The sequence below is a fragment of the Setaria viridis genome, chromosome 2, assembly GCF_005286985.2.
Source record: "Setaria viridis chromosome 2, Setaria_viridis_v4.0, whole genome shotgun sequence".
Lineage (NCBI taxonomy): Eukaryota > Viridiplantae > Streptophyta > Magnoliopsida > Poales > Poaceae > Setaria > Setaria viridis.
This window is the reverse complement of record NC_048264.2, coordinates 44,544,774-44,571,645: the sequence shown is the minus strand read 5'-3', so window position 1 is coordinate 44,571,645 and position 26,872 is coordinate 44,544,774. Positions and strand designations below refer to the sequence as shown.

At 49.3% G+C, this 26,872-nt stretch overlaps 4 protein-coding genes across 4 annotated transcripts; 2 read left to right on the top strand and 2 right to left on the bottom strand.

Annotated features, from left to right (window-relative positions):
- Positions 1-4,580: 4,580 nt before the first annotated feature.
- On the bottom strand, positions 4,581-7,087 carry LOC117842757 (small ribosomal subunit protein eS6). The gene is made up of 6 exons (XM_034723265.2): positions 6,950-7,087; positions 6,777-6,841; positions 5,957-6,014; positions 5,763-5,871; positions 5,390-5,662; positions 4,581-5,041 (listed from the first exon to the last, which is right to left on the bottom strand). Exons 1-6 carry the CDS (start codon positions 6,953-6,955, stop codon positions 4,797-4,799), a joined length of 756 nt encoding a protein of 251 aa, XP_034579156.1. The 5' UTR covers positions 6,956-7,087; the 3' UTR covers positions 4,581-4,796.
- An 872-nt stretch (positions 7,088-7,959) lies between these two features.
- LOC117842756 (serine/threonine-protein kinase SAPK2) lies at positions 7,960-12,791 on the bottom strand. The gene is made up of 9 exons (XM_034723264.2): positions 12,380-12,791; positions 10,825-10,899; positions 9,454-9,555; positions 9,317-9,370; positions 9,140-9,232; positions 8,970-9,062; positions 8,733-8,837; positions 8,536-8,634; positions 7,960-8,457 (listed from the first exon to the last, which is right to left on the bottom strand). Exons 1-9 carry the CDS (start codon positions 12,497-12,499, stop codon positions 8,179-8,181), a joined length of 1,020 nt encoding a protein of 339 aa, XP_034579155.1. The 5' UTR covers positions 12,500-12,791; the 3' UTR covers positions 7,960-8,178.
- A 5,874-nt stretch (positions 12,792-18,665) lies between these two features.
- On the top strand, positions 18,666-21,925 carry LOC117842786 (alcohol dehydrogenase-like 2). The gene is made up of 10 exons (XM_034723298.2): positions 18,666-18,834; positions 18,953-19,092; positions 19,414-19,460; positions 19,929-20,254; positions 20,351-20,433; positions 20,669-20,744; positions 20,837-20,901; positions 20,984-21,082; positions 21,214-21,375; positions 21,522-21,925. The coding sequence occupies exons 1-10, from the start codon at positions 18,723-18,725 to the stop codon at positions 21,657-21,659; spliced, it is 1,248 nt and encodes a 415-aa protein (XP_034579189.1). The 5' UTR covers positions 18,666-18,722; the 3' UTR covers positions 21,660-21,925.
- A 1,617-nt stretch (positions 21,926-23,542) lies between these two features.
- LOC117845477 (alcohol dehydrogenase-like 5) lies at positions 23,543-26,537 on the top strand. The gene is made up of 10 exons (XM_034726524.2): positions 23,543-23,700; positions 23,778-23,914; positions 24,131-24,177; positions 24,750-25,075; positions 25,175-25,257; positions 25,374-25,449; positions 25,538-25,602; positions 25,692-25,787; positions 25,882-26,043; positions 26,137-26,537. Exons 1-10 carry the CDS (start codon positions 23,658-23,660, stop codon positions 26,269-26,271), a joined length of 1,170 nt encoding a protein of 389 aa, XP_034582415.1. The 5' UTR covers positions 23,543-23,657; the 3' UTR covers positions 26,272-26,537.
- Positions 26,538-26,872: the final 335 nt, after the last annotated feature.

The window sequence follows — 26,872 nt, the reverse complement described above, 5'->3', positions numbered from 1 at the left end:
GACAGCTAGGGCCGGCTGGCCGTGATCTACGCACGCGTGAAACCAAAACAGTGCCATGCAAGGCAACAGACCAAGGGAGCGCTAATCACGCTTTCACCCCCCCGCAGGCAGAACGTCGATCGGACAGACGTTCAGGCTGGACCCAAACTCGGTGAAGACGGAGGTCGGCAGGCCTTTGGTGAAGATATCCGCAAATTGGGACGTAGTCGGCACATGAAGGACCCGCACGTCACCAGCGGCCACCCGCTCACGAACAAAGTGGAGGTCGATTTCCACATGCTTGGTGCATTGGTATTGGACCGGGTTCGTCGAGAGGTACATGGCGCTGACGTTGTCGCAGTAGACCAGCGAAGCTCGAGGAAGTGTACTGTGGAGTTCTCGAAGAAGTTGCCGCAACCAGGCGGCCTCAACAACACCATTGGCGACGGTGCGTTATTCGGCTTCCGCGCTGGACCGAGAGACTGTCGGCTGACGCTTAGATGACCATGAGACAAGGGTAGCACCTAGGAACACAGCATATCCCGATGTGGACTTGCGCGTGTCGGGGCATCCCGCCCAATCAGCATCGGTGTATATGACAAGCTCGGATGGTGTGGTGCGGCGAAGGAGAAGCCCATAGTCGATCGTCCCCCGAAGGTACCGAAGGATGCGCTTCACTGCATTGAGATGCGGCTCCCGAGGATCATGCATGTGAAGGCACACCTGCTGAACGGCATAGGAGATATCAGGCCGCGTGAAAGTCAAGTACTGTAGAGCCCCGGTCAAGCTGCGGTAGTGAGTCGGATCACTGACGGAGGGTCCAGTAGCACCGGACAACTTCGACTGAGTGTCGACTGGAGTCAAACAAGGCTTGCAATCAGCCATGGCAGCCCGCTGAAGGATATCCAAGATATACTGCCGCTGGGAGAGGAACAGGCCTAAAAAAAGAACACCGCTGAACTGAGATCCCCAAGAAGTGATGGAGGTCCCCCAGATCCTTCATAGCAAACTCCTGCTGAAGAGCCGATATAGTCTGACGAAGCAGTGCAGACGACGAGGCGGTGAGAACAATATCATCAACATAAAGCAACACGTAGACTGTGTCAGTGCCGCGCCGGAAGATGAACAGTGATGTGTTGGACTTGGCCTCCATGAATCCCAGGCTGAGCAAGTAGGTAGCAAAACGGCTATACCAGGCACAAGGAGCTTGCTTGAGACCATACAGGGATTTGTTGAGGCGACATACCTAGTTCGGATGAGAGGAATCAGCAAAGCCAGTCGGCTGAGAGCAGTACACTGTTTCTGAAAGTGTCCCATGGAGAAAGGCGTTCTTGATGTCGAGCTGATGAACAGGCCAATCCCGAGACAGAGCAAGTGTTTGCACAGTGCGAACGGTCGCCGGCTTGACGACGGGACTCAAGCTCCTCCAAGGTATGTACGCGAGTGCCAATCCATCCGCCGCGTTTGTTCGATTGCCAACTCCCATCGCCGGTCTCGTGTAAATTCAATGTGTTGTGGGATCAGACGGGACGCGCGGGGAGGAGATGGAACCGCCTTCCCGGTGGCAAGCCCGGTGCCACTTCTTCGACGGGTGCAAGGATCTGATGCCACAGACGGGCTGCGGCGGCGGCAGAACTGGGTTGACGAGGTCCTGAGGAGGTTCATGAGACTGGGTGCGTCTCCCATCAAAGATAAGAAAAATGCAAAGCTTACTCCTGACGAAAAGGATAAGATATCTGTTGTGCGCAAACAATTCCAGGCAAAGTTTTCAGAAGAAAATGCCAAAACTCTCTCAAGCGCAAGAATGTATATGGAAATAGTTTACAAGGACAAAATGGACTCAGGAGGTATTCCTATGCGTTGTCAGGTGCATGAAAATGGCCTTGAGTTCCTAGTCAAGTTTGCAGCAAGTTTGTCAGGAGCATGGTAGCATGCATCTGCTCCCTTATCCCAATATTATGAAGGTAAGAATAACTTCAGGCAGTGTGTTGAATCGGTGTTTAGTGTACCAGTAATTAGTTGAGGCTTCTACGATCAAACCCATATACATTATATGACCATCTTATGTTCTTCTTTGCTGGTTTACATGATTCGAATGCAAGGACCTATTGGAATTTCCTGAAGGCAATGAAATCTGGTATAACAGGTTACAGGCTCCCTCTTCGTGGATAAACTTAGTTAAAGTTGGTCATCAACGGAATTCATAGGGTCAACGGGTACAAAAACGGAATTCAATGCAAGCATACTTACCTGGTAAGGGCGGCAGCTGTGTGGGAAGAATTGGTACAAGATCATGACGGTTGCATTAGAAAAAAGGCAAAAGCTGAACCGAGAGGCCTCTCGATTTAAGCTTATTGTGAGAGGGCTCCCGATTTAGCAATCCGAGGAAGGGAGGAAGAGATCGAAAGCTAGAAAAGGGGGAAAAAAGGAGAAAAGTAACAACTCCGGCGGGTTGTGGGCAGAGTGGCCGGCGGCGGGTCGCCGTCAGGCGCGGGCGGCAGAGGAGGTCGGCGGGGCTAGGGTTTAGGTTTGGGGTTTAGGGTGGGGGCGAGTGCAGTGCAGGATATCCGGTTGGGGAGGGTTGGGCAGTGGGGGCGAGGCATGGAGTGGTTAGGAAGGGCGGGGGCGTGTGGCGGGGGTGGGAGGTGGGCGGTGCGGCACGGCGGCAAGATCACCACCGGTCGTAGCTGGTGGTGGAGGCGGCGACGGGGAGGGATGTGCAGGGAAGGTGAAAAGGGGATGTGGATTGGGAGGGGGAGGTGGAGAGCAGAACGGACCTCGCCAACTAGGGATGGCAATCGGGCGGGTTCACACCCGAAACCTGCGGGTTTGAGACCCGGCGGGTGCAGGGGCGAGTCTAGTTTCTCCCCCGCGGGGCTACGGGTTCGAGGTCTCGAAATGGGTTGGGGCGGGGCCTGATTTAGTTAGGTCAACCCACGAAGTCAACGAGGTCGGCCCACAACGCTCACCGCTCCTCCCTATCTACTTCAGCCCACGGAACCGGCCGGCCCACAACGCCTACCGCTCCTCCCACCTGCACCCCACGCCTCTATGACAGCCCGCCGCTCCTCCCACCCGCACCCTATTCTATCCCTCTCCGCGAGCTAGCCAGCCAATACTCACCGGAACCCTAGCCTGCTACCGCCGCTGCCATGCCGCCGCGCCGCAGTAGGGGGAAGGGGACTAGAGGAGGGGCATGCCGAGGTCGAAGGCCGTCGAGATCGAGCCCGAGCCTGTAGAGGAAGCCGTCGAGTTCGCCGGCGAAGCCCGCACGGTCGTCCGGCGCGACGTGCTGACCGCCGCCAATGGCAGCGCCCTGGATCCGTCACCGACGGCCACGGCGAGCCCAGTCGCGGCGGTAGCCAGTGCCCCCGCCGCCAACCTCGCCCCGGCCCCCGCGACGCTCCGCATCCAGGTGACCCTGATCCGGAGCGAGCGGTCGAGCGCGATACTGGCTCCCCTGCCGCACGCCCCCCCTCCCCTCTCTCCCCTCCCGCGGCTAGCGCTCCATCCCACGAGGCCGCCACAACGGCGGCCGGCGAGCCCCTCCTCGGTTGGCCCTGTCCCTCACGTCGGACGGCGTGCCGAGCTCCTGTGCCTCATGGCCACCTTCGTCGACGGCTCGAGTGTCAGGCCCCCCGTCGGGTGTCGGGGTCCATCGGGTTCGGGTGAAGTTTTTCACTCGTTTGTTGTTTCGGGGCCGGGGCGGGTTTTTGGCTCGAGTTTGAAGGTGGGTCCGCGGAAGCTCCACCCGACCCCGATCCCGACCCCGAGCCCATCGGGTTCGGGTGAAGTTTTTCACCCGTTTGTTGTTTCGGGGCCGGGTCGGGTTTTTGGCTCGAGTTTCGAAGGTGGGTCCGCGGAAGCTCCACCCGACCCCGACCCCGGGCCCATCGGGTTCGGGTGAAAATTTTCACCCATTTGTTGTTTTGGGGCCGGGGCAGGTTTTTGGCTCGGGTTTCAGGGGTAGGGCCGGGACGGGTTTTTGGCTCGGGTTTCGGGGGCGGGTCCGCGGAAGCTCCACCTGATCCCGACCTGCCCCGTTGCCATCACGTCGACGTCGGAGGCGACGTTGGCGAGGGCGAGGGTGGGAGCAGCAGGGTGCATCAGGAGCCATCGCGTGCGGGTGGAAGACGGCGTACCTCTTTCTTTTTCGCGCGGTGCGGATGGATAAGACATGGGGGCTAGGGAGGGCTCTCGACCGAAACTTATCGGGAGAGCCCTCTTCCTTAGAAAAATAACTTGGCCAACCAAATGAATGACAAGAATTACTGAATAATTTGGCCTAGGTATTTGGAGCGATGGTTTGGTTTGAATGACAAGAATTACTGAATAATTTGGTCAAGGTATTTGGAGCGATGGTTTCAATGACAAGAATTACTGAATAATTTGACCATGGTATTTGGAGCGATGTTTTGGCAGCTGACCACTGAGCGAGCACGAGGGCGAGCAAGAGGAGGTAGTTTAGCGACGCTATTGACATTTTCACCAAACCAATCCAGGAATCCAGCAAACCCTCCGCGCGAAACAGCCATCGTGGCTAGTAACGAATCGGAGAACAATTAAATTGCAAGATTGCAGAAGGTTGACATATGACGGTGTGCTAAGTAATAAAGCTATCTGAAACTTTCACAATAGAAACCAACATGGTAAATCTCCAGTACTGGAAAAATTCCGACAAGCCAGCAGCATGTTCATGCAAAATTGCACTCGAGAAAGCTAAAGGGTAGGGGGTCGACTGATCCAACACAGAACATGAGGGTTCTTCAACTATAGCTTAGGTAGGCATTCAAACATCTCTCAAGCTCCATACAATCTTAAGCGGAGGTGGCAGCGGAGGCCTTGGCGGCGGAAGAAAGCTTGGACCTCCTCTTCGCCAAGCTCTCGCTCCGGCGGTCCCTCTGCTCCTTCAGCCTCTGGGCGAGCAGCTTCTGGTATTCAGCAGCCTCAGACTGCTTCTTGGCAATCCTCTTCTTCTTGTCAGCAATTCTAGCGCGCTTCCTCTGGAGGGTCAAGGGGGTCACCAGACGCTGGATCTTAGGAGCCTTGCTCACCTTCTTGCCTGGCAAAGGAAGTAATCAGGTTAACATAGCAATTCAGAAAACAATGGCTATAAAAACACATTTCGCTAATCCTCAAGTATCTCTAGCCAAATATAAAAGTAAAACAAGGGCTGAACAATAACCAAGTCACAGCATTCAAGCACTAGACACTAAATTAACTACTATATCTAGATGCATAATATCTATGCAAAAAGAAAAGCCAAAACGACCTAGATTTGGAACGGAGGGAGTAGTTACTTATTTTCAAGACTAGGAAATTCCTCCCATCTGCAGTGATATAACTAGGCATGCACTTGAATCAACAAAATTGTCAAGGCAGCAACGCAGTTCGACATGAGAAAGCTTACCGTTCTTGGTAGTGAATGTCCTGCGATAGGTGTTCACATACTTGCGGACATCATCATCCTTGGAAAGGTTGAACAGCTTCCTGATCTTGGAGGCCCTCTTGGGTCCCCTCATTCTAGGCTTCTCAGTGTCGGTCAGGCCAGGGAGATCATTCTCGCCCTTCTTGACGATCACCAAGTTGATAACAGATAGATCCTGGCTGACAATGCAACCACGGACAGACTTCCTCCTGCGCTCACCATCGCGCCTACCGTAGCCACGGAAGCATGGAGTTCCTACAGAATGCATAACAAATGTTCAGCTAATAACCTCAAGGAAAGAAGAAAGAAGCCGATCAGTTAGGGGTGCTGTGGAAACAAGAGTACAGCTTCTCACCCCTGTGGAGCAGAAGGCGGACACGGCCAGAAGTTAGCACTCCTTGTTTCATGGGGAAACCTTGCTTGTCACAACCCCCCATGATCTTGAAGACATAACCCTTGAATTCCTGCAAAACCAAGATTTTTAAACATTATTTGAGCATGAATCAGATGGATGAAGGATCATCAAGAAAAAAGTTATTCGAAGATTACCTCGCCCAGAGCATCACCACTGACCTCCTGGGAGATCCTTTTGTCAAAAAAGGCACGCCTGCAGTTGATATATAGGTATTAGATATTGGAACCAAAAACAAAGTGGAGCATGAACAAACAACATATCTGAAATATACACCCTAATGATAAACAGCGAAATAGATAAGGCTGAGAAGAAAATGCAGTCGCACTTCAATAAATAAATAAAGTAACGTATCTTCAGCATGTTACCATTCTGTTTTCAAAGTGTAACTTCAAATTTTCCTATTTCATAAACAGTTATATGCCCTAAAGACATCATGACTGCATGACCTAAGGTTTGGCAGCACTAGTGAGCACAATTTATCAAAAAAGATTTGTGAATATTTGACTGCAATGACCTAAGAAACAAACACTAAAATGTCATCTCATAGCAAATCAGAGATAAAATCACAATCAAAACTATTCTTGCATTCTGATTAGATTTAAACAACCTCAACTGCAAATTAACAACCATGTCCTAGCCAATTTTTACTGCCCTCATTCTAATTAGTCCTCACACACCAGGAGGCTGATCCACTCATAACCCAACATCTACAAAACTTGTGTTCAATGGATACTACAGTTTACAACCTAATGTAGTCATAAAGCTAAGCTGCCAAACTGCTGAAAGAGATAAACGATTCCTAAACTATATCGTGACGCCCAATCGCCTGACCAATAGCCAGAACAGTGCTCAATTGAAGCAATACAGCGCTCACACGGATCTAAGTTAAAAAAAAAGGGCACAAGAAGTGGAGGACGAGAAATACACAACAAGTGGAGGACGAGAAATACTCACAGCTTCTGGTCGTCATCAATCTCAAGCTTCTTCTGGCACCCGGTGGTCGGGTTCGCGATGTTGAACTGCAAGCATCGCCAGAGGCACGCACATCAGACACTAGATAGCCACAAACCCCATCTAAGAACACCCAGAGTTGCAAATCAGCGCGGGTACGGAGAGGAGCTGCGTACCTTCATGGCGGCGTTGCAGCGCGAGCTCGCGGGCGGCGAGGAGCTCGAGCGCTAGGGGCGGCGGCGGCGCGAGGGCTAGGGTTTTGGGCGAGAGGGCTGCGTGGAGAGACGGGTAGAGCTTATATAGGTGGGCGGAGACTATTAGGAGTGGGCGCCGCAGGTCGCGGCTGCGACGCTCGATCTGGACCGTTCGTCGCTTCCTGCGCCGTTGGAATGCGTTAGCGGGCCGAAGCGAGAAATGGGCCGCAACCTCAATGAATGCTAGCCCACCCGATCGGCCTATATCGAACTTTGGGTCAGGCAGAACTGGAGCCCATCTAATTTTTCCTCTAGAGAAAATTTGCTTCCCTCGGATGGGTTCGTTTACCTTTTATGGTCTGATGCTCTCTGATCATGTGCCAAGTGATTTTATTTTTCTCGAACGTGTGTCTATATTTCAGTGATTTAGGGGTGTTTTGGGTACACCGTGCTAAACTTTAGCACCTGTCACATCGGATGTTTGATACTAATTAGGAGTATTAAATATAGTTTAATTACAAAACTAATTGCACAGATGGAGTCTAATTCGCGAGACGAATCTATTAAGGCTAATTAATCCATCATTAGCAAATGGTTACTGTAGCACAACATTGTTAAATCATGGACTAATTAGGCTTAATAGATTCGTCTCGCGAATTAGACTCCATCTGTGCAATTAGTTTTGTAATTAAACTATGTTTAGTCCTCCTAATTAGCATCCGAACATACGATATGACAGGTGTTAAAGTTTAGCATGGGGTATCCAAACACCCCTTTAGTAAAATGACCAAGAAATATGATCAGTAAGTTCAGTACATAAAGATGGTTCAGTGGAATGAAAAGAAAAACAAGATGAGCAGTGGCGTCGGCATGCAGATGCAGTACATAAGGCTAAAGGTCACGGGAAAGAACAGGCCCACGAACATACACATTGCGACGTTCATGAAACAGCCCCTTCATACAGGACAAACAGAGGATCCGAACACTAAGAATTCAGCAAGAATACAGCCTTAAAAAGTCTTATTTATCCACAGCGTCACTACCTCGGTTACAGAAAACAAGTGAAGTGACAGTGATATCACAACAACAAAATGGGAGCTCGGAGCACGCTGAAACAAACGTCGTGGATCAACAGCAGAACACATGACCAGAAGAGAAAGGAATTTCAAGGTGGCTTCGGCGTCGGACGGCCTGAACCAACAGCTTGCTCGTCACAAGGCGCAGACGAAATCACCGCTGTCGTCGACGTCGATGTCGTCGACGTCAATGTCATCCAGCTCCATGCTTCCCAGGCCAGGGAGCTGCCCAGTGAGCTTCATCCCGTCGCCAGGCTTCCGCGCCTCCTGTATGATGGCCATGATCTCCTCCAGGCTTTGTGAGGGGAAGTTCATGTCGGCCGTTAGCACGCTCATCTGGTACTCGTCAGTCATCTCGATGGGCAGGTTCTTCAGGAACCACGGGTGGTTCTTGATCTCCGGGATGGTTATCCGCTGCACCCAATGGATGATGAGAATGCAGAAATTCTGTGTTTCCTTTTTCATCTAAATGTTTTGAAAAAGAAAAATTACTTGTTCAGGGTTTGCAACGAAAATCCGGGACAGAAGATGCCTGCACTCCATCGAAACTCGGACAAAATCAGGAATGGCATATTGTACGCTGAGAATCCGCTGCAAGAAAATTGGAGGTATGAGCTGAGCAGAACAAGGTGAAATGCATAAGTTCATATGCATAATTGATTGTTGCGTGACACTTGGGGTCAACTCACAGTAAGAGTCTTGCGGAAATTCTTTGGTTCATCAGGGTCCTCAAAGGGATAAGCCCCGACAAGCATCACATACAAAGTTACTCCACATGACCAAACATCGGCGACCTAAATTGAAGAAGGTGAAGGCTGAGTTAAAGGAATTAAGATTGCATTTTTTTTTAGACTATGCAATTAGTTTTTACCATTCCAAAAAACAATAGACAATTAGAAAAGGGAAACAGCAAAGGTTTGGATCACCTTTCCATCATATTCCTTTCTAGCAAGCACCTCGGGAGCAATGTAAGCTGGTGTGCCAACAGTGGATTTGGGTTGTGAGTGCAACACAGAGGACTGAAAAAGACGAGTGTGCAACAGTTTAGTTTGGCAAGGTGGTTATTATTTAAGGTAAGAAGATTGCAGTAGTTTACCTTGGAATAACCAAAATCACATATCTTTAACCGAGGTGCTATACTACCATCCAGCAGAGTATTTTCTAGTTTCAAATCTCTGTGACATATTTGCTGCAGCAACAAAACAAGATATTGTCTTGTCACAACTCACAAATGTTCCACTTAATAGTTGCTCTTGAAAAGTTAGTAATATACCATGGAGTGACAATAGCTAACTCCGGAAATCAATTGTTGAAAGAAGAACCTTGCCTATGGAGAAGAATAAATAAATGTCAATAGCAAAACATCTCTTGGCTAAAATGACAGATTCCCTTGTAGTAAATCTGATCTACCTCATCCTCGCTAAATCTCCCAGCGTTGCAGATCCTTTCGAATAGCTCACCACCAGAAGCATATTCCATAACTATGGCCAAATGTGTGGGAGTTAGCACAACCTGAAAAACTAAGTCTCTCTTTAAGTTTGCAATCTAGAAATGATGACAGATTCAAACTTGTGTGAGAAGAAAAGATGCAGTGACCACGATAGGTCCCGATACTAGTGTTTTCCATTCAAAAAAAGTAGTGATAAACCTTAATGATAGAACTTTTTTGCAGATGTATAGATAAATATATCTAATTAATTCCTCAACATTTAATGTCAAATGATCACAAAACTAAGTACTTTTCCAGTATTGCAAAATTCAAACTAAGTACCTCAGAACCAGAATGTAAGTTACCACTGAATCATAACTGATCGATATGTCTTGCAGCTAATTCCATATCTACTCAAAGGAACATCTCTTAAAGAATTCCATGCAAACAAGAATATGTAATAACAGAAACACCATTCATTTGCAAAAGAGAATAAGAGGATAAAGAAAACTTCTGGGGTGCTGTCACTTCGAATGATTACATTATAACCAATCAAAAATTATGAAGTGTTGACAAAAAAGTCCCAAGCCTGAATGACATAAGTACTTCCCCATCTTAGAGGGCATGGCACTAGTGCAGACTATGCATAGCTGCTGAGTGCTGATAGGCATCCAAGTATCCAACAGATATTGAAACAAGTTGCCAACTAGTCCCACACAAGGAAAAAACAGACAAGAACTCTAGGAATGGGGATCTAAAGGAATTATTCTACCACATAATTATGTAACCACACAGCATATACACTATCTATGCAAAACAGTAAAGGCACATATGACAATACAATCATAACAGAACCTACTCACTACCAGATAATGAGATAAGCCATTCAAGTCTACACATGGAGATCCCTTTCGCCTTAAATTCCATTTGTCCAATAAAAATAGGAGAATGGATAACATATAAGCAATACTTTGTTTCTGGATGGTGAATAACCCAGGAGCTTAGAAGTTGAGCATCATATTGTGATTATTTTTTGGATCTAGTCACTCAAAAATTAGATGTTCTCTTATGCATTTCAATCTCAATTCAGAAGTTCTAGCAATTTTGAATAATTTTCACAAAATGGAATGTGTGGAGATGTTCCCATAAAATTATAAAAGTCACTAGCAGCTCTTATGAGATATTCTGCATAACTTCTTCTGTAGTATGAAACAGAAGGTATTGATGCATTTAGACAAAAAAAACATTCACCACAAGTATTGCACAGAATCAGATGTATTATTGTTCTCAACACTAGAATCGGATGAATATTTAAGTTTGTACTGCTTTCACAAAGGCAAAAAGGAACTTACCTCCTTGAATTTAACTATATTTGGATGCCTCAGCGATCTGTGGTTCATGATTTCCCTTTGGACATTCTCATCAATCTATGGAAGCAGAAGAAAAGATTTTAGCAATTGATAGACAAACAAAAGATACACAAGCATCATTTCGGAAAAGCATTTTACTGAAGTGAGCTAGAGGAGCAGTCAAGTGCGATGAAAAATTGTAACTGGCAAGACAAAATAATGGTTATAGGTAAACAGACGCTGTAAAGAATATGATGAACTCAAGTAAACACAAAGCAACTGATCGACTAATCTAACCCAGATAAATAAAGTCCAACACATCATTTAGCAGCTGTACCACTACAACAGTACCATTAATCAACTACAGAGTTAAAGACGTCCATGGAACAAGGATGATAGCTTAAAACAGATCCTAGCCTCCTAGGAAGCTGAAATTAGCTCGAAGCTGGTATTATTAGCAAAAATGTGGGAAAGATCAACTAAACCATAAGTGTGTTGTTGGCAGTTTTATCACATTAGTATAATCTTGCAAGTTTGCAATGATAGCATCCATTTAACTAGTAATATCCTCTAGATATGATTGTATGAATTATTTATAGTAAAGCATGTCCACCTACCATAGCAGATTTTGTTAACTCTGGACCGCTCCAACTTTACCAGCTTCGTCGAAAATGAATAACTAAGGTTGCATAGTCCTATAAATGGAACTAACAATACATGCAGTTTGCAGTATTAAAATAAAAAGAAGAAGTTTGCAGCATCTAATAAAACGTATCACAGGGAATAAATTGGACGGACCATTCACTCAGTTTGAAGTTCATCTAATAAAACGTGGTGCACATTTTGGAAGTGGTCTCAAGCTCAGATGTAAAAAAGGAATTTCCCAACTGAAGCTATAGCTCTTTAACAAATCACATCAATGGCACGAGATACATAATCATCTAAATCCAACAGAGCTAGACTGATGGATGTACTAATCAGTAAAGAGGTGGCCTGGTGCAAGATTCAGCTCTTCGTTTGGAAACAGCGAGAAGCAGAGTAACATCTGCATTGATCAGCCAAGTGTGACTTGAGGCCAAGCAAGCAAAGAGTCATGCATCACTGCTAGCAAACATATTGTAGGATCTGAATAATGGAGGTGGTCCAAATTCACGCTCCATATGTAGAGCCTCAATCATTCAGAGGAAAATTTCAGACACAAAAAAACAACAGAGCAGATCGGTGGGGAAATAATGGCCACACCATCTCCCGAAGAAGCTATACCAGTAACGCAGATACATGGCAGGTAGGCAGTAAGTGGCAACAAACCAAATCATCAAACAACCAAGTAAACTGTACCGACCAGTACCAATACCAACCCCAATCAAGGAGTTCCTTTTATGCACTACAGGAGCCCAAGCAAAACCTAGGAGGCACGAAATTCGAAAATCCGATCGAAACCCACCTGCAAGAATTCGCATTAACCGATTGCGCAAACTCCATGACCAAAACGTTTTTGACGCGAGAGATGAACCCGATTGAGGGAGGGGAGAAGGTAAAGAAGTCAAAATAAGGTCACCTTCATTCCCCTCTCGATGAACTTGACGGCAAAGAGATCCTTAGTCCTGACGTCCCGGACCAGCTTGGCCACCCCGAAGTTGCCCGATCCTATGTCCTTGATCACCTCGTACCTCTCCATCGCCACCTCCCTGGCGCGCACGAGCTTCTCGGCCTCTGACACCCCGTAATCGGCACTGGTATGAACGCGAGAACCGGAAGCAAGAAGCAGCTAACAGGCTCGCAAGCTACCTCCACCAAGGCACCAATCGGTCAAATACCGAGGTGCGGGGCCGATGAGTGGAGTGGACTGTGGACGGGGGCAGGGAGGAAGCAACGGAGGAGCGAGCGAGGAATGGAAGGAAGCAGGGGAGGTGGGGGCAGAGGAGGGGAAGGTGGGAGGAGGTGAGGGAGTGCGGGGTGGAAGGGAGGAGGGGGGCTTTTGATAGGGCCGGCCAGGTCGAAGTGGGAGAGAGAGAGAGACGTAGCCATGTAGCCATACCAGTATACCGTCGTCATCGCAACGGCCGTCGTGGTGATGGTGGTGCACTCGTGGGCTCGCCCGAGCTCTGAAGTGGTCGCCGCGCTGGTAATCGCCGGGAAAGAAACCACAACTCCCCAAGCAAAAAAAAAAAGGGAATATTTTTTCAACGGTTCGGGCGGACCGGGAGTGGCCAACTGAACCCGGTCTTGCTGTCAGTCTGTCACCTCTCTTTTCTTCAACTTTTTTTTTTTGAAAATTTTCTCCTCCTCCTCTATGGCTTCATGCAATCAAGTAACAGTGTCACTGCATGACACTTGCTGATGAACCTGAACCATGGGAAATTCAGATGTCTGGACCATGTGAACCGATGCAAAGACACTGGGAATGATCCCCTCTTGATTCTCTAGTCAGGTTCCTCTGGACTGAACTGCAGGGTATATTGCAAAAGTTTGGAATCTTCAGCTTCAACAGTCGATGATTCGTCAAAGATATGCCTGATCGATTCAACTTATCAGGCCTCCGAAAAGATCCTAGGTGATGCCTGTAAAGCTGTGTGGAAGTGAGAGGATAACAAAGGCATAATCACGAAAAGATGCTGCTAGCCTCCGATAAACCCATGTCGCCTTTTGTTTCCTCATCTGATTATCACAATCACACACCTGCAGACTGAACCCACCGAATTCCCCTGAGCCCTTCACATGACCACCCAACAACTGTCATCCGGAAAAAATAGTGTCAAAAAAAAAACCCACCACTGAGAAAACTATAGGATAGATGCTGTGGATCCAATTGGGGCAGAGCTGGTGAACATAAAGAACTTGGAATGTCCATGTGGCATCACCCGAGCCATAAAGGGAAACATGGAGCTAGTCCTGCTCTCACGTATGAGCAGGAAAAGATTCGCTCTGCTGAGGTCGTATGTGCGCTAACTGAACAATACGGCTATTTAAGGTGTGTGTGGTTAGAGTCGTACTACTCCAGAAAATAATGCCCAATTTAGTACTTTAGGTGGTTCTACCTGATTCAACTGAAATAATTCAAAGCTGCATAGTATCGTCGGTTTTGAATATAACAAAGTATTTCCGTCATCAGAAACAGAAGAATGTAACAAAGTATCATCGATTTCGTAACTTAATGCAAAGCAAGAACCTAAACTTCCACGGCACTGCCTTAGCTTTCTGCATTCGTTGAAAGCTGTTCTATCTCCATCTGCTACTAACACGAGCCAAAAAGCAGCACACAATCATCAACCAGACAATCACTGGGAACAAAAACCCTCCCTGATGATTTCCGTAGCGAGCTACTGATAAGAAGATCACTTTAAAATCCATCAATCAAGCACTCTTGAATCTATCTTCCCTTCTGAAGCCATGTGATCCTGCTTTATCTCGTCAATCAGATAGCTGCACGCGCGCGTGCATTGCTCTCGCCTGGAACCAACGGCGCGGCGGATTTTGAAACGGGAGAAAAAGAAAACACTCTACCAGGAATGGAAACTTCTGGATGGCGAGAGCTGTCTCTAGAGCGGGGCATGGTCATGGCCTCACGGGCACTTGTTTACGCTACGCCCGGCGTGCCTGGCACCAGACGATCAATAAACAAGTGACCAGACGCGGATAAAAGAATTGGGCGGGGTTACTTGAAGTGGAAAGCAAACTGCAGCGGCCGCAGACTTTTGCTCGCGCTTTTGCTTTGACAAATTTGCTGCTTGCCCCGAAGCGAAACCGTGCTGTCGTGGCCTAATCGACACATCTGAACGCTGCAAAGTGACACTCTGATTATTGCAAAAAAAAAAGTCGCAGATAGTAAATTTGGCTCCACTATCTTGGTTATCGTGTCGGGACCGTCGCTGCATGCAGCGCCAAGCTTGCTTCTCTCTCCTCCCCTTTCCTCTCCAGCTCAGCAAATGAATCGACCATTGTTCCACTTGCTATTATAAATACGCTCCGTATCGTCTTGCTGCCACGTATAACAGTACCTAAATTCGTAAGAAATTTCAAAACATTTTAAAAATTAGGCTATTTGTATACGTGTATGGACGTACGCTATGGTTGTATCTATGCTCAAGTAGTGGTCCCACGGTAAATTACAGACAGCATCATGTTCGGACGACGACGGAGCTTGACCGCGCCGCTGGGCGTGCATGGAGTGGCCGGGTTGGACTCCCAAGAAGGATAGCCAGCACAGGTGGTCCTCCACGTGGGATGGTAGCGGCGGCCGCAGGCATGGGCGCCTGCTGGCTCCCCACCCCGCCGCCGTGGAGGCCCGAGGGCGGAGTACGTGGCGGCCGGTAAACACCCGGGTATCGATCGCATTGCTTTGCTTCCAGATGCTGCTTCTTTCCTTGGAGTGGCCTTGGCTTTGGGGACAGACAGCTCTGGAGCACTGTGCCTTGCTCATCCGATTAGGTCACTGTGCGTTCAAGAGACGGCCTGTGTAGGTGACCGCTGGCGATGACGACGCGGGTCGAGTAGGGGGCCCGTGCCCTTCACGTTCAGTTCACGGGCGCCATACCGCCGTGCCCCTGCATCGGTGGAGCAGGAGGCGGCGGCGTAGTACTTTTCAGTGGCGAGCTGAGAGCTGATGCGATTTTTCGTTCGTGTGAAACCGACGCCATATCTCCCCCTCGGCGTCGACGTTTTTGTTCTCTTCGTGCCCGTTCGCTGCACCGGTAGGCGTCGCCGGCCCGGCGACGGCAGACAGCAGGCAGCCTCAGCTGCCAAAAAGACCGACGCGTCGCCGCTCGTCGTGCCCCACTGGACCATGCGTGTCCAGTGCCTAGTGCCCGTCATCCTATGACAGGCAGGGACCCATGCCATGCCGTGCCGGAGCTCGCACGCACGCCCCCCGGCCGCGCCGCCCGGGCACATGCCGCGGGAAGAAAACAAGCCGCAGCCGGTGGTGCCATCCGAAAGCGAGGAGCGATCGTTTTTGCACGGTGGCCGCTGAACCGGTCGCTGGTGGATTGGTGGCCGTGCCCGTGCGGACGCCGGACGGAGCTCTCTTTTCAGAGGAACAGGGGTCAACTTCACGCTGGGATCTCGCGTTCAGTCATCCCACGGACTGACGGACAGCTCTGGTTTAGCCATGTGTGATGTGGTCATGTGGAGCGGAATAGCCGACACGGTGCTTCCATGTGTCGACCGCTCTCCCGTCTGCTAGCCACCGCGATGACGAGACGAGCGACTCCTGGGCAACGATGACGGTTAAAACCGCGGGAAGAACGACGGTCGGCGAACAAATTAACGACTGGGTCGACCGAAAGAGACGTGTGGCGGTGTGCGGGTACTTGCTGCTTTTCACTGGCTCTCAAGTTTACGAGGTGGCATCGGTCCGGCTGGATCCAGGCCAGGGCACACATGAGCATGCGCCAGCCCGCGGCTCCCGAAAGCGAAGCGGCTGATAGGTACGCCCACCGCGCTGCTGCTGACTGCGGAGAAGGAAGGAATATCTATCCAGGTTCGTTCTCAACGACCTCCACCGGCCACGCCCCCGGGCCCCGGCGAGCCCCGGCCCGGAACACGGTTTCCACTTTCCACTGCCGTGCCGACGTCGCCTCGTTCGTACCAGGTGAAAGCACGCGCGCGCGCACGTAGTTATCTCGCGCCGGCGGGCGATCGGCAGGCGCCCGCCCCTTGCTGGCCGCGCCTCGTCGGACGATGGGAAAGGGGGGGGGGGGGGGGGGGGGGGGGGGGGGGGGGGGAGCCGCGAGTCGCCATCGGCCGCTGCCCCGGTACGTTGGTAGACTAGCGCCGCGCCTGGCGACCCAACTCGCGAGTCGGTGGCGGGTCGCTGTCCGGCTGGGACCGAGCCCGGGCGGCGGGAGAGACCCTCATCCCATCTGAAGCGGTGAGCGCGCGCGGTCGCGGTCGTGCCGTGCGCCTGCGTTTATTTATCCGCGGTCTGGAAGGAAGGTGCATGGATGGCCGCGCGCGTGAGGAAGGACGGGGGAGAGAGGCGACTAGGCGAGGGAGGGAGGCCGGTGCCAGTGGCGGTCGCCATCGACCGTGGGCGGCGCTTGGGGCCGGACGAATTAGCTAGCGTGCGGTCACTGCTTGGCTCTCCTGTTTATGCCTTTTTCTCGCTTTGGAGCATTTTTTTTTCACGAGGAGGATAACAACGTCGTGTCGTATACTCGTATTGCTCGCAGAAATATCCAAAACATAAAAAAGGTCGTGTCGTGCAGAGCCGGGGCGGATCGTTTTTTTTTATCCTCAAGTCTTGCGACAAACGAACATAGTCGTTGCTGCAACCTCGAATACTCAAGGTTCAATCAAACTTGTGATTCCAAACTTAAGAAAGGTCCGTATATCAAGGAAACGAACCGAACACTGAGGAAAAAAAAACAAAAATCAATGCAAAGTTTGCGTTTCTGAACAAGGCCCGTTTAAACCGAACGTCCGTCGTCGATGCTGAAAATAAAGGCCCAGATTAAGCAGGTACCACCTGTAGCAGGCCCACGGCCATGTAAAGGCCGGCCTTTCAAAGCCATTCGATTTAACGGCCCCATTGGTTAACGCCATAACGGGCCCTCTAGTAACCGCAATGCCTTGTTTTTTCAGCATCGATGCTTTGTGCAGTTAGTCATCTTTTATATCTTCTTGATGCTAGTATACCCCCCTCTCTAATTGTGATCTTGCCCTTCTTGTTGTGTCTTTGTTCGTGGGCTACTTTACTATCGATTTTAGCCCGTTAGAACTTAGAAGTGACGGGTTAGCGGAGAGTTTTCTAGCAGAGTGATTCGGGTATCTCAAAAAAAAAAAAACTCGAATTGGTCCAACAAGCCTACAACACCGATGTGAATCTGACAGACAACTTCACAAATTTGACTCTGAATCAATGTTTGTATGGGTTAAAAAAAAGGTTGGATACTGGTTGAAATCCTAGAATAAATTAGCTGAGTAACATGTAGTAGATGCTTGCACAGGCAAAAGGATAAGATATTCCCTTTAAGAAAACAAACAAAGGGATGTCGATGAAGTTTTAGAAACTGTTAGAATTAGAGGTATTTTACGGTGAATTTTAATCCGAAATATAGAATAAAACATGACAATAAACATAGCATAGACAGGAACTTGATCTATTGTATTTACAATGAACATAAAGCATGCAATAGATACTATGAAACGCAAGAACTGACCTAGGAAGTTCATAAGGGAGTACCTTGAGGCGGGGCCAGTTCCGGAGGAACCAGATATGCCATTACCCAACATCATTAGTTGAGCTTGTTCGAAGTAGTCGATCAGAAGTTGATGCTGTGCAGGTGACCGCAGTGCAGCTGCGCCTCCAGGAAGTAGATGTGCACAACGAGTAGTCGCGTAGATGCGCTCCTCAAAAACTTAATCGCCCTTCTACTCCTCGAGAGTAGAGTCTCTGGCAAAGGGCGTAGCTTCGAAATCCTTGCCGGAACGGAGACAGCAAAAATGCAGCGCAACAGTGGAGGAAAACTCTGGTGGTTTACGTTGGCACCAGAAGATCCTTATCAAAAACTGCAAAACCTAACCCAGCCCAATCCACACATCACATCATGTCCGGTCGCGTCTCGGCATGGCTCGGCGAGGTGAGCGAGCACGCGCGCGCGGCATCCTGCTATCCCTCCTTCAACTTCTCAACAAGTGCAACACGGCTCCACCTTATAGGTTGGTTAGAGACTCTATCAACTTCCAAGTTATTCTATTTGTAACTACCACCACTAATGGATCTTGGGATTTATTTGATCAATTAAATCATGGGCCAACAACCCAATCATTCTAACAGAAACGGGAGGAAATGACACTGATAGACAGAAGGTGGCGGCATCTGTTTCATGTTTCCTCCTACCTCACCAGCTGCACCTTTCCCCTTATATAATAGGCACCAAGGCACCCCTAATTGCTAGCAGATGCCATACGCCTCATCCGGTCATCCCGTAGCGAGCGCGAGCAAGAGCGAGAGCTCCTCCGATCTGACTTTGATGGAGCCGAACGGCATCGCCCGGCCGATCAGATGCAAAGGTACGCGCGAACATGAACACACACACCGTCGTCTGTGCATAGTCAGCTCGAACACTTGCTGCATGTCTCGCCGGCTCAACTCTGAAGTCTAAGCGCCTCGCGGTTCGTCGTCGCGCAGCGGCGGTGTGCAAGGCGGCCGGGGAGCCGCTGGAGACGGTGGAGGTGGAGGTGGCGCCGCCGCGGGCGCACGAGGTCCGCATCAGGGTCGTCTGCACCTCGCTCTGCCACACGGACATCACCTTCTGGCGCATGAAGAAGGTAACCATCATGCCATGCGTGCTCAGCTCACTCCCCGACTTGCTTGTTACAATAGAATGTCTGGCCCTGCCAGCAAAGAACTATACGATCAATGCGGCGTAGTTCTTTTTATTTATTCTTTTAATGAAGAGAGCCACTACTATTAATTAGTTCAGTATCATCACATAGCAAGTAGCAAAATGTGCCTTGTTCATCTAAGAAGCATATGGTTTCCATTTCTGCAAAATTAGTGCGCAGAAACAAGCTAGGTGTGAACTGTGCATAGTTTCGCATATTTTATAGTACCTTATGTATGCACGCCGTTTTTCTTTGTTTCTGCAGGATGGGTTGATCACGTTCCCGTGCATCCTGGGGCATGAAGCCGTCGGGTAAGAAAACTACCTGATGTACACAAAAAATCACAGCCCGTGCCTTGTAGTTAAGCACTGAAAACTTCAGAGTACGTAGACGCCTAAAAACGCCAATGGATAAGCATGTACCATGCAGTTCAAAAAAGGTAACCATGTGCTCACTGTAGCTGCTTTGGCCGTGTCAAATGCAAGGCCACACCGTGTGAATCCCGTTGGTTTTGTTAATTGAAACCCGTTGATCTTTTATGAAAAGGATAAGATCACGAGTTCTTAACTTTTGTGGAAATCATATCATATGAAGAGAAGGTACAGCACCGAATAATATGGGCTCATAGCGACTGATTCGTATCGAACCCTCTTGCCAAATAAAAAGATATTGGAGTACGTTTATTTGTTATTAAACGGACACTCCAATTTCATGGTCCAAATGGTCAGATTATCAAACTGTGTTGAACATTAGTTGCGTCATCAACATGCTCCTGCTAGTGTGGTGGAGAGCGTCGGGGAGGACGTTGAGGAGGTGGCCGTGGGCGACACGGTGGTTCCCGTGTTCCTGGCGCAGTGCGGGGAGTGCGCCGACTGCCTCTCCGCCCGCAGCAACCTCTGCTCCGCGCTGCCCTACCGCCCCGGCCTCATGCCGCGGGACGGCACCACGCGCTTCTCTCTCGCCGCCACCGGCGAGCCCGTCCACCACTTCCTCTCCGTCTCCAGCTTCGCCGAGTACACCGTCGTCGACGTCGCGCACGTCGTCAGGGTCGGCGGCGCCCTCCCGCCGGAGAAGGCGTGCCTGCTCAGCTGCGGCGTCGCCACCGGTACGCCCTCTTAATTTGAAGGTCGCAACACGATAAACAATACCATCCGTGTGCTATTGCCACTACTGATTGATACATGACGACGCTGCGTTGCAGGGGTTGGTGCGGCTTGGAAGGTTGCGGCAGTGGAGCCCGGCTCGACTGTCGCCATCTTTGGACTAGGAGCTGTTGGGCTAGCGGTAAGGACAACGGACAACCAGTTCTTCTGATATCGCTGCATAAAGCTCTGATATACGTAGCTCTCCAACTTTCACCTTTTCTGTTATCGTGTGGACTTTGTTGTTGCACGACGATCCGTTTGTTGGCTCCGATGTATCGGTGTTATCGTGTACCTACCATCTACAATGACTCGACAGTGACTGGCCAGATCCTGTGTGACTGCGTTCATGACGGCGACGCCTGAACGAGCTGCAGGTTGCGCAAGGGTCCAAGATGCGCGGGGCCACGAGGATCATCGGGGTAGACCTGAACCCGGACAAGTTCGAGATCGGTAATGCCAACTGATCTGCTCTCTTGATTTCGTGTTAGATCAAAAGTGTATACGAGTGGCAGATCGCACTCACCGTCGTTCACTCCTTGCAGGCAAGAAGCTGGGGATCACCGACTTCGTCAACCCGAATGGCATCGGAGAGCAGACCGTGAGCGAGGTCTGAATTCTGAATTACAAACGCACGACCTCTGCATTAGCGATACGATCAGCAATTTAACAACCAACTGATGGACATGCAGGTTATCAAGGAGATGACCGGCGGCGCAGGCGCCGACTACTGCTTCGAGTGCATCGGCTCGGTGTCGGTCATGGCGGAGGCCTTCAAAAGCTCTCGAATGGTACGCACAGCTCGTGCAATGCATCTGCATGTATTCGCTGGTTTCCTACGAGCAGCCATTGATGAATCTTGTGATGTGCCAACTGCCAACGCAAGTGACCAACTGATCAATGGCCCTTTCTTTCTTTTCAGGGCTGGGGGAAAACGGTGGTGCTGGGCGTGGACGGCAGCGCGGCGCCCATCAGCATACCGTCGTTCGACATCTTGAGGGGGCGGTCGGTCGTCGGCTCCTTCCTCGGCGGGATCAAGCCCAAGGACGACATCCCCGTGCTGGCGCACAAGTGCCTGGACAAGGTGACCACTTCAACCAGCCACAGCGTACACACTGGCGTGAACTTTGCATTGGTTCATGTCGGAATCGGGAGCAATTCAATGTGCGCCATGGCATCATGATGTTTTGTTTATTTGTCTGTGGGTTGCGGCCTTCCGGCGTCGGCCAGGAGCTGGAGCTGGATGAGTTCATCACGCACCAGATGGGATTCGACGACATCAACAGCGCGTTCGACCTTCTTGCGCGGGGAAAGTGCCTCCGCTGCATCATCTGGATGGACGGCGCCAAGCAGGGCAACGGCGCGTGAGGTTGAGCCGGACATGTCTTCCGCCGCAGTACTTCGTTCCGCAGTCGTCATTGTTGATCTGGACGTGTGTGAAAGCGATCTGTGCGACAGTGCTCGCCCTTAGCTGATTTATGTTGTTGGTTTGCTTTGGATGTGCCGTGTTGATGGTGAAACGTGTTGTAACAGCTACGTGCGCAAAGCGAACTTCTTCCTTGATCATGGCGACAATACGGGAAGCGTTGGCTGCTCCAGCATACCCTTAAAAATTATTCGATTACGCTCCTTTCCATGCTGTGTACATCATAATTAACTTATTTGCTTTGGTAGGGCTCGGAGTTCGGTTGCCATCTTCAATGCTATATGTCAATGTTAGGACTCTAATCAAGTTACTTGTCCATGCTAGTTAAGCCCCTAAAAATTTAAATACTAGTTCCGTGTTTTATTTAGAAAGAATTATTTTACCTTTTAATCTAGAAATTTAGTATACATACATGTTCAATTTATAATTTAACACACTAGTCTATCAACCCGTGCTCCCACACAGGCTAAACATAAGTAGTGGATTTTTTTGAAAAAAATAAATTCAAGATAGCTTTGGGCTCAAAATTAGTAATCAAAATTGCTTAGCTCGCTTCCTCTCATTCCTTAAATATTCTAACATAATACCCACATTGATATCTACTTATCTTTATCGGATTGTGCCAGAATTTAGTTAGCAATGACTTATTCACTTTTTTTATCCACACTAATAGTTTTATTCACATCGCACCTCTATATGTGCTTTCCATTTGTTTAATTGAATCCTTAGCAATGAGTTTAATATGGAAATCAGAATTCTCATTACTTCATGCATACATGTGTATCTGGCGACACTCATGCATGTATATCATGAGTTAATATTTTCTATTTTAACATTGGCATTAGTAGATAATTTAAAATCATATATTGGTGTACTTCGGCTACTTTTTCATGGCATATGTAGGGCATGGCAAAGTAGGTTGCAGAATTTTTGTAGTAAAGCTTATGGTTAGCAAATACAGTTATAAAATTTATCTTAATACAAAAATAATATCTTCTCCGACATCAAATATTAAGGTAAATGTGTTTTATATTAAGTAGATTATGGTATTTGATCGTGAAGTGTTGGAGGGGCTTTACCTGTATATTGCATATCGAAATTATTAATATTTCACTTTTTTTTCATAGTCACTTTGATGCTCTTGGTCCTCTCATGCTATCTCTCTCTCTCTCTCGTATTCTCTCAAGTTATGCCACTTAGTGAGGGAAGTCTAGTATATACTCTTAAGTTACAACTAGGTTACACCCTAAAATCTAACTATAAAACCTACTACTAGATACGACAAAAATAATAACAATATAGGAGTAACAAGCAGTACTAATTACTAAAAGAATCTATTTATTAAGTTTTGCGAAGTGATACATAATACAACTTATATTACATATGTAATGCCTAGGATCTAATGTGAATGTAAAATGAAGGTTTCTAAGTATCAAATCCTAGGTCTCATTGCTAACTTGGTGACTCTATGCCCCGCTGGCAGCTTAGCTCGCCTTTTAAATGGACAATTTTAAATCTCTCTCTTGCAAAAGGGTGATCCATATGTATTGCTCGTTCGAACTGCGGAATTTGTTTGGTTTCCTATTTTGCTAAACCCCGCATATATTTTGCTAAATTAGGAAAGAAAAAACATAAAAATGAAAATTCTATCGAAAAGAGAATAGTGGAACAAAGAACCTGTTATAAAGCCGCAGAATTAATATAGATATGGCGTTAGCCAGGATAGATTCCACACACAAAAAAAAAGAAGGCCAGTCACCGTCAATGGCAAAAAAAAAAAAAAAAAATCAACCCAGGATTGCTTGGCTAGTTCGCAGCAGCCGACCAACCCCAGCAGCACCACACTAGTACATAGCCGTCGCCAAGCACACGCACACGCACACGCACATAGAGCGGGCAGGACAGAGCTCTGGCTTACTGTGGACTGCGAGGCCGCAACGATGGAGCAGAGGCAGAGCACCGCGAAGCCAATCAGATGCAGAGGTACGTACACACCTGCCTCCATCCCATGCACTTCCAAGCTCCAAAAGCATGAACAGTGCCACGCGATCGTCGCGCAGCTGCGGTGAGCAAGGCGCCGGGGCAGCCGCTGGAGATGGAGGAGGTGGAGGTGGCGCCGCCGCGGGCGCACGAGGTCCGCGTCAAGATCATCTGCACCTCGCTCTGCCACACGGACATCACCTTCTCTCGCATGAAGGTAAGCAATATCTACTTTGGGATGTAAAATCAGAAAAGGAAAAATGATACAAAAAATCATCGATTCTTAAGTTGCCTGCTTCCAACCCGATTTGGTTAAAGTGTTTCATCGACCCCGAGTTCATCGCTCAACCGTTTGAAATCACTTCTCGGTGAAGCCGAATGTAGTTTCTCAGTTTTGTATGTCACGCACGCTGTTTTTTCTTCCTTTTTGCAGGATTTTCCGGCCATGTATCCATCCATCCTGGGGCATGAAGCAGTCGGGTAAGCTTTACATTCAAGTTAACCACCAAAAGCTTTCAATAGACAATAGATAAGAACATGTAGGTGTTTCTTAAAAAAAAAAGTACTGTAGGTGCACTAGAACTTCTTTGTCCCTGTCAAGTGCTAGGCCAAACTCACCGTGTGACATCCATTGAATTTTTTTTAAGAGAACGCATCGGGTTCTAATTCTGTTGCAAATCGAATGGTATTAAAAGGCTAAGCCGCGAATCATTGTGAAAGGCGCTTACTTTCAAGAAAAAAATTAGAACCCGATGAACAGAATGCGCCTTGAACAGTACTAGGAGATTCACGACGGCTAGCCGCGAATTAGGAGAACAAAATTAGGAGATTCGCTAGTCGTTACCATAAGAAAAAAAGTCGCTAGTCGTTACCGCGAATCATTGGACTTGGACCTACCACCCACGTGCTAATCTGTGTAACCACAAGAAAAATGAACTGACTTTATAAAAAAAGAACACGAACTGTCAAACAGACGTCTCTCTTTTCTAAAAAAAAAGCAGTCATAGACAAACATACTGTCCTGTTGATTTGTGCTGCTGGTTCGTTTCCAGCGTGGTGGAGAGCGTGGGGGAGCATGTGGAGGAGGTGGCCGTGGGCGACACGGTGGTGCCGGTGTTCCTGCCGCAGTGCGGCGAGTGCGCCGACTGCCTCTCCGCCCGCAGCAACATCTGCTCCGCGCTGACCTACCGCCCCGGCCTCATGCCGCGCGACGGCACCACGCGCTTCTCGCTCGCCGCCACCGGCGAGCCCGTCCACAGCTTCCTGTCCGTCTCCAGCTTCGCCGAGTACACCGTCGTCGACGTCGCCAACGTCGTCAAGCTCGGCGCCGCCCTCCCGCCGGAGATGGCCTGCCTGCTCAGCTGCGGCGTCTCCACCGGTACGCTACTCTCGATCCATCAGCTGCGGCAATGGACAGCACAGAGCACGTAGCTTGCTGGCTGCGGCAATTCGTACTGATGCTGATGCTGCGATGCAGGGGTTGGTGCGGCTTGGAAGGTGGCGGCGGTGGAGCCCGGCTCGACCGTGGCTGTCTTTGGATTAGGCACCGTGGGGCTAGCGGTAACGACTAGCGAATCTCCTAAACGAGACGTCGCGCTCCTTGAACAGTACTTGAACCTAACACCAGTGTACTTTACTCCTGTTCACGACGGCGACTATTCTTGAACGAACTGTAGGTAGCGCAAGGGTCCAAGATGCATGGCGCCACGAGGATCATCGGGGTCGACTTGAATCCGGACAAGTTCAAGATCGGTGTGCAATTGCTCTGGCATCAACAGTGACGTCCAAATAGCCAGGTTAAAACAGTGGCGTCACACCATTGCTCTTCCATTCCTTGCAGGCCAGAGGCTGGGGGTCACCGACTTCGTCAACCCAAACGACACCGGGGAGAAGACTGTCAGCGAGGTCTGAATCTGAACCGGAGCATGCAATGCAACTCCATCTATCTCCAGCAGTTGTCGTGCTGATTGCTACAATTGCCGACCTCCATCCAGGTGATCAAGGAGATGACCGGCGGGGGCGCCGACCACTGCTTCGAGTGCATCGGCATCCCTTCAGTCATGGCGGAAGCATTCCAAAGCTCTCGGACGGTACGCTACCTGGGCTCGTGCAGGGTACTCTACATCTGGCAGCAGCTGGCCGCACGATCTCGTGGAACGCCAAGTAACCATAACGTGGATGTAGGGGTGGGGGAAGACGATCATCCTGGGCTCCGACGCCGCGGCGGCGCCCGTCAGCATATCGTCGTCGGGCATCAAGCGGGGGAGGTCGGTCACCGGCGCGCTCCTCGGCGGGATCAAGCCCAAGGACGACATCCCCGTGCTGGCACAAAAGTACATGGACAAGGTGATCACTGATCCGTCAGGCCACGTACGACGTACTTGATCCGTGTTTTCTTTTCCGTAACAAACGCCGGCCATCTTGCTTCATCTTCTGCAGGAGCTGGAGCTGGACGAGTTCGTGACGCACCGGATGGGGTTCGACGACATCAACATCGCGTTCGACCTGCTCGCGCAGGGGAAATGCCTCCGCTGCATCATCTGGATGGACGGCGCCAACAAGACCACCGCTTGATGCCGCCGTCGCGCTCGCGCACGGATGGATCGCATGACGCACTCTAAATCGAACGTGTCGTGGGGTGGGAAAGGTTCAAAGAAAATAAGCTATTCTTCCACTTTCTCTCTGCTGCCTATCGGATTAATTGTCACCTGTTGATGGTAGGTTTGATCTAGAGGCAGATGAGGCATTACTTTGGCCAGGTAGAGGCGATTACCTTATTTATCACAACCCGTTGCTTGTTTGGAAGAATCAGCAAATGAATATATGCTTTATTTCCTCAATGATTCTTCTGACGCTCTAAGTGCTGTGAGAAAGTAAACCGGCTAAGAAGAGAGTACCTCCTTGACTAGAGCGTTACGTCCCGCAATATTATAGGCGCTTTGCCAGAAGCTCATCCTGCCAACCACTCTGCCGATTAGAGGCCGGAAGTCCACTCGTCGAAGTCTGTGGATGCTCAGGAACGGGAACCCAACCCGCTTCGCTGGAAAAGGTGCTAGCACCGACCACCGAGTTGAGGTTGATCCCTGCACAGCGAATCGCTGAGACCGTGGGTTTGTCGACGTTTGCATGCCTGTTACCAAACCATGAGATGAAGTAATGATCGTTCTGCTCTGCA